At 37.3% G+C, this 7,455-nt stretch overlaps 1 protein-coding gene across 2 annotated transcripts in view; it reads right to left on the bottom strand.

Moving 5' to 3' along the window:
- ADAD1 (adenosine deaminase domain containing 1) overlaps window positions 1–7,455 on the bottom strand; it is a 49,446-nt gene that overhangs the window by 26,060 nt on the left and 15,931 nt on the right. Inside the window, exons 6-8 of one of the 2 annotated variants that reach the window (XM_004386850.1) lie at window positions 5,531–5,654; window positions 3,630–3,767; window positions 1,156–1,385 (exon numbers count right to left, since the gene is read on the bottom strand). In XM_004386850.1, coding sequence (XP_004386907.1) covers window positions 1,156–1,385; window positions 3,630–3,767; window positions 5,531–5,654 — 492 coding nt within the window. Of the gene's footprint in view, window positions 1–1,155; window positions 1,386–3,629; window positions 3,801–5,530; window positions 5,655–7,455 lie in introns of both variants that reach the window. The other variant, XM_004386849.1, reaches the window with a different exon arrangement.

The following is a 7,455-nucleotide window of genomic DNA, read 5'->3' as shown; positions in this document are numbered from 1 at the left end:
AAAAAAAGAAAAAGAAAATAAACTGCATGCACTTATTTCTATAAGCATACACTATCCGTGGAAAGAAAAACAAGGGAACTGATAGCAATGTATGCCTCCACAGAGGAAAAATGGGTGCTTGGGGCACTCAAATGCAAGGGAGACTTTTACTGAATACCCTTCTGAGTCTTTTGAATTGTGAACCAAGTAACCTATTTCCTATTCAAATAAAATAAACTTAAGATTAGAAAAATAAACAAATAAGAACCATTTTTCTTTTTACAATTTATTAAAAAGACACACCAAACAAAATGGCAATAAAATAAAACAGCTTATACGTATATGGCACTGAAAAAAAATCACCTATAAAAGAAATTCCTAAAAAAATGGGAATAATAATAAACAAGAGAAAATAACAGAAATAGCACATCCAAAAAACAAAAATATTACCCATGAGGATCTGAAATTTGCACATGCGTTATCAAAAATTAAGGGAAAGCCAAAGAAGAGCCAAGAGATGATAGTATTTGTTTCTCAAGGGTAACTAAAGCTTTGAAACACCAAAGCTTTGGGCAAACTACAGAAATGAATCCTGAAATGGACTGTCAATGAAATAATGCCTGGAACACCATTCAAATATAAATCTAGCATTCTGTAATAGCCCACAACAAAGAAAGAAGTAAATTATTAATCTACATGGTTTATTTTGTGTTCTAGTTATTTCCTACTATCTTGACAAATCAAAAGGATCCAGATCATAACCAAATGTATAAAAAAAGGTATAAGCGTAAATAAATAAGACCCAAATGCCATTTAACATTCTTCTTATTTCAAGAATGACTATATATAAGCTATTCAAATTGAGAAGTCAAGGATGCATCTTCTTCCAAAAGGGAAAAACTTGAATACTGTTGAAACAAAAGTGAAAATTCAAGATGGAGTAATATATCTAGTTCACTAATTTAAAACATTAATTCTTAGATTTCTGATAAGATCACAAAAGTCAACCACACTAAGCGTGGTTACCATGAAATGAAAAGCCCAACTAAACAGCGGCTCTGTACTTTGACTTTACATAAAGCTTTATGTAACAAAAGTTGATTTTATACTGATAAATAAAATACAGTGAGTTTACTAGTGAAAGAAGCCAGGAAATACTGAAATTTTTTCACTCACCAATCAGTATACTGCTGATATAAACTGGCTGTATAAAATGACTCAGCAATGCTCCCTGTACACCCAGCACTTCCCATCTTGTCAGTTTATCACTCGAGGACATACTGCTTACTCGATTAGTGATGTCTGCAGGACAGTAAACAGTCAGATAAATTTTGCCTTCAACAGCCACATGAAGACTCAGTTCTTCATTAGCTTCATATGCAGATATAGAAAGTGGATTAAGACGTCTAGAGGGAAAAAAAAAATTCTTCCTTAAAAAACCAAATTGCCGAAGTAAAATCTACACGTACCCAACAATTATCCACTAACATGTTTAACTTTCCAGTATACATTTAACTCAACTAACAGAAACAGGTGTAAATACGAAGCAAGGTAGGAATGGAGTAACTGGGTTCCAAAAGATTAATAATAAAGAAAAATTACCCATAATATATTTAGAGAGTCCAGCACATTTTTTCATATTGTTACTATTCTCTATGTCGCTTAAAATCAAACGAAAAAAAATTTTTGTCCCCATGATAGTTTCTGAGTTATCTCCTTCCTCTTTATAAAAATAAAAACTTGAAAAAAAACTATAAAATAAGGGAATGGAAAAAAAAACCTGACAACTTTTATTCAAGGATAATCTCCAGTAAAATACGGTAAAACAATAAATCTAAAATTATTTTTCTTATAGCTTTTTAAGAAGCACTCATTGTCCTTGTTTTCAAAAGTGTTACCAAAGGGATTTTTACCAAAATATTACCCATGGATATCTCTGGATGGATAGGAGGTGAATTTTACTTTCTTTTTGTGCTTGTCTGTACATACTGTTCAAATTTCACTCTATCTGATGGTACCCATTCATCTGATAATTACATTTTGGACATATATTATGAAATCTTAAAAGTAGAAAAGGACTAGAGGATTTTCATTATGATAGAAGAGAAGGTGGTAAAGTGCATGGAATTTTTAAGCAGTAATAGACCAGGATGAGTAAATGGAAGGGAAAAGGATTTGTGGGCTCCTGCAGTCTACACATAACAACTCAAGGCTGAAGACAGAACATGGGTAGATATGAATTTACTTGTTCTATTTGCTGTAGGAATTCAGAATACAGTCATGTGCCACATAACGTCTGTTTAGGCATTGTCCAACCGCATATATGTCCATGGTCCCATAAGGTTGTAACAGAGTTCAGAAATCCCGACCAGAGAATGGGATGTAGCCAGTGTAACTGGACATAGTGAACACAACAGCTTCCCAGTAGCTATTTAGGCAATACAGGTACACTACAGTATCCCATATGGCTTTGCTAAGTACAGGCAGTCCCCGGGTTATGAATGTCTGACTTATGTACAACCCGTAGTTAGGAAACAACCCTCATAAAGTCTATTATGTTAAAAACTTGAGGTACATACAATAGTTCATAATAACAAACAGGTGCTACTTGGCGACACGCATCAAAATATTATTAGTATTATTACTGTTATCATGCTAAGGATGTTTACTGTATCTGGAAGTATTTCTTTAATGTTTTTTACGTATAGAAAGGTATGCTATACACCTACTCCTTCCTTACTATCTCATTACACAACATTTCGCATTTATGACGATAGTAAAAAAATCTACTATCTATTGTGCACATTAACAAGGAGCCAAGGCAAGAGGGGAAGGAGGAGGAGGATGGTGAGGTTTGTGAGAGGGAGCGAGGCTGTGCTGGCCACCATGGTTCGTATTACCTGGGTCAGTCCCACGGTGAGCTCAGGGCAGGTGTGCAGGTGACGCACAGGAGACGGGCGTGGCTGGGCCAAGAGGAGGCAGTGGGAGCTGGGGCCAAAACAAGAGTCGGGCAGGTGGCTCAGAAGTCTCTTTTTCCAAAGAGGCCTCTCTGCCACCTCCGCAGCCTCTGCTGGGCCTCACCTGCCTGCAGGCCCAGCAACCACCTGCCACCAACGCCCATCTATAGGGCCGGCACAGCGGGAAGGTGGAAAGGCAAGGCGAAGTGATCTCTATGGAGGCCTGCAGCACAGCCAGGTAACAGTGGGCCCCTGCTGCTCTGGTGGCGATGGGCAATTCCCGACCACCACCACCATCCCCAGTCTCCACAGGCTCCGTGGTGGTGGGGAAGGTGTGGTGGGGAATGGCGGCCCACCATGCTATGTGCATACGGGGACACGCTGGGGGCACCAGACAGGATGTGAGTGATGGGGGTGGGAGGGACACCAGCACTGAAGATGGGGCACAGCGCTAACTGGCATTAGATGTGAACCATACCTAACCATTCCAACTTACAAATCTGACTTAAAGACAGACTTAGCAACGGAACTTGTTCATAATCTGGGGACTGCATGTATATAGCATGTGTTCGCACAACGTCCAAATCACACAAGGGTCTATTTCATAGAATGTACTGTTGACAATAAGCAACACATGACTGTATATGGCAACACCATCTTAGTTGCTTTTAAAACAATTTCCATAATACTTACAACTGGGACTTAATCTGGGCCGATCCTTTAGGCAACTGGCTCATATAGAGATAAACGTTAATATTCTGTTTGAGAGTGAGTAGAGTAGAAGCTGGTTCCATACAAAAAATTGACTTTTCCATCATAGTAGGATTTTTGCTGTAGAAGAGTAGAAGTTGTCTATAAAAGTACCTAAAATAAATGAGTTGTAGCTTTGTCAAGTAATAAAATTTGTAAATGATGCATATTAATGATCATGATATCTATATGGGTCATGAACAATGTCACTATTATGCCAAAATTTTTTATACTGATAAGAACTAAAATAGTCTTAGCCTTATTTAACAAAAAATTAAGCCCCTCAAGAAGTCTTCATTCAACTGGGTCCCAGTCTACGTTATGATCTGCCTTAAAGTACCAATCCTTAACTACTACTCTAGACTCATTTCATATTTGAGTCCTCAACTATCATATCTTGTAAATGCCTCCTCTGGTGGGACTCATTTCTCTACTGATTCCTCCCTTTTTCCAGACAGTTCTACTCCCAGCCTCCCGGGTGAAGAGCCAACTTTTTGCCTTCCTTCTCTTCTCCCATCCCTGCAAAAACAAACAAATAACTACAACAAAAACTGTAGTTCCTGCTCCTTAGTAGTTTTGAAGCGAAAAACACAAGAGCACAGGGGCAATACACTGAATGCCAAAACTTGTATTAAGAACATGAGCATATATATGAAAAGCAGATAAGCTAAAAGACTACAATTAATAAATTCAGGGGACAAATGTCATTTTGCTTATTAAGAAAACCATGATTTTAAGATGTAATACATTAAATCCTATAATCAGAAATAATGTAATAAAAATTAATCAGCAGTCTATAACAGTGTCAAGCATGGGAAGAAATAAGTATAAACGAAGTAACTTTAAAGAGGTCAAATAATTCAATAAGCACAAAAAGGGGTGGAGAGGACAATGAGCTGCATTACCCACACAGACTTCCCAAATAACTTCTAAGGTTTTCTTTTAAGGATTATTTTTTTATTATTAGAGATACATACTAAAGTATTTCAGGAAAAATAATATGTCTAATTTTGTTCCAAAATACCAAAAGAAAACAACAACAAAAAAGTTAGGATGCATAGATTAAACAAGAACAGCAGAATGCTGGTAACTGTTAAAGTTGCATGATGGATTTATTATCCTATTCTTGTGTGTGTTTGAAATATTCCATAATAAAAAGTTTTATAAAAAGTAACCTCACTGGCTTAGGAGAACGAAAAGCTGGTGGATACTGTGGGAAGTAACAATTATTTCCCACTTTTCAGGTTTTTATATGAAGGGACTTGCAAAAAGTAATAGCTCTGGACTCTCTCTCCTTCCTGCTATTCACTCCTCTTGATAAGCAGATTGACTGATGAATCTGGAAAAAGAAACTAGACGTGTTCACCAGTCCTTCTCTCTTTAGGACCTGACAGCCTGAAGAATACCTTATCGACACTCCACTACGTGGTAAACTTCTCAAGGACCTCGTGAGTAGAAATCTGCTGGTTTCTGATACTGCCTTTGGATAAGTATGGCTAATACGGGTGTGAAATATTACCAAAACTACTTGTCCAGATTTAAAGCCATCCTCTCCAAAATTCTAATCAGTAATAATAATAATAAAAAAGACTGTAGAACTCTTAACTGAGTCTTAATAATAGAAGTCACTAAAATCCACAGACTAGACATCTTATTACACTTACTATGATAAGGTTTCCAAAGGTGACATAGAAATAATCACGTGACTTGGATGTGTAAGAGAATGTCACATCCTTGGCTCAGTGAACAGGGAAATTTCATTTGTAAATAAAAGCATGTGTATGCAGTTACTCTGGGCTGAGAGCTTACTATCTGACGGCATTTAAGTATACGCACCGCCTTACCTAAGGAGAGACCTTCTTGCTGTAACAACAGCATGAGTGTCATGCAGTACTCTTCCATTTGGCTTAATGCACTGGCTGTAATTGTATTCACCTGTACCGACAGCAACAACTTCAAGCTGTCCAGCTGAAAACAAAAACAAAAGGTAAACAGCAGCACGTTAGTTTGGCTTCCCTCTTCCCTATCTTCAATCTCCACTCTTATTCTGCCATTTTTAAGTAGGTAAAATAATTAACCAAAAAGAGACAAAAATAATCCCATGATTTCAAATAAGAGTTTTAGAGTCTACTAAGAAGTAAAATGTTAAAAGTACTTCAGTAATATCTTAAACATAAAATCAGATGTCTTATATTATACCATCGAAATTTTTTACCGCAATCAATAAGAATGAACAGACAGACTATCCTTGGCTTTCAAATATACGTCTATTTTTTCTACACCTAGATTAATTTGATTTACAAAGAGAATTCATTTGCTATTCTACTTTTGTCTTAAGCATCTTGTTTGTATATAATGTCTATGTTTTTTCTCAGTCCACTCGAACTCTTTATAAATCACATTATAGTTTCTTCCTCTGCTCTTTGCTGTTTTTTAAGAAACAAGAACTTTGTTTTTTCCAGAAGCTTTGCTCCATTCACTTTTTGTTATGCCCGATCTATTTCCTTGAAACTCCATGCTCAAAAGATACACAATTCAAATTGGCAGTCTTTTTTTCTCTTACATCCTAACTATGGAGTCTTTCTATAGCCCAGTTGCTAGCTCACTGCCTTTTTATTTTCCCCTAAATATTCTCCTCTGAATATCTTGCTCATTCTATTTTTTACTTCTGTGCTGATGATTTCAGAAGATCTCTAGTCTTGTTTTTTCAAACAAAGCTCAGTTTCACATCTACAACTAAGGGCTTTCATGAATTCAATAAACATTTTTGAGGTTCTACCAAGTACCAGGGAGCCCTGCTGGCATAGTGGTTAAGAGTTCAGCTGCTGACCAAAAGGTCGGCAGTTCAAACCCACCAGCCACTCCTTGGAAACCCTATGGGGCAGTTCTACTCTGTCCTACATGGTCTCTCTGAGTTGGAATCGACTCAACAGCAACAGGTTTGGTTTCGGTTCTGGTACCAAGTACCAGGCACTATAGTAGATGCTAGGAATAAAATGGTGAGCAAGAAATGTCCTCACGAAGTTAAGTGCTATGAAGTAATATGGGGCAGACGTAAAGAAAAATAGAGAAAAGGTTACCTCATAAAGACGAAGACTAGTTGCAGAATCCCTCCCTAAGAAGCTGAAATTTAAGCTTCAATGAGGAGTGAGCAGCATGAGGAAACAAAGGGCATGCCTGCCAAAAGAATAGGCATGCGCAGACCCTGGGTGAAAAGAGAAGGCAGATGTAGCTGCTCCAGTAAGGGGGGAGGGTAAAGGAAGTGACAAAAAATAACGTTACAGAGAGAAAGGGGGATTATAAACTATGTGAAGGAGTTTGTGGATTTTACCCAAGAGCTATGGGGAAGCTACAGAAGATAAGGAAGCAAAAGCAAAAAAAACAAAAAAACAAAAAAACAAAAACCCTCAGCTTACATTTTAAGATCACTCCTCTATGTGGAGAATACTTTGTGCATGGGCAAGAAGCCCAATTAGGAGGTCTGTTACAGTAGTCCAGGTAAGAGACAATGACTAAGAGTTGAATAACGGCAGTTAATTGGAAAAGAATGATCAGATCTGAGATTGAATTTGGGGATATAATCATAGGATTTAGAGATAAATTATAGGAACTTAGGGAAAGAGATAAATTTTAATGGTTGACTCCTAGATTTTTAGTCTGAGCAACTGGGTAGATGCCATTGATCGGGATGGAAAAGGCTGAAGGAGGAGCAGGATTAGATGGGAAAAATAAAAAGCTCCTTTTTGGATATTCAAGTTCAGGATACTTA

This window comes from Trichechus manatus, unplaced genomic scaffold (assembly GCF_000243295.1).
Source record: "Trichechus manatus latirostris isolate Lorelei unplaced genomic scaffold, TriManLat1.0 scaffold00174, whole genome shotgun sequence".
In the NCBI taxonomy this organism is placed as follows: Eukaryota; Metazoa; Chordata; class Mammalia; order Sirenia; family Trichechidae; genus Trichechus; species Trichechus manatus.
The sequence above is the reverse complement of the archived record's forward strand: the minus strand, read 5'-3'. Positions and strand labels throughout refer to the sequence as shown.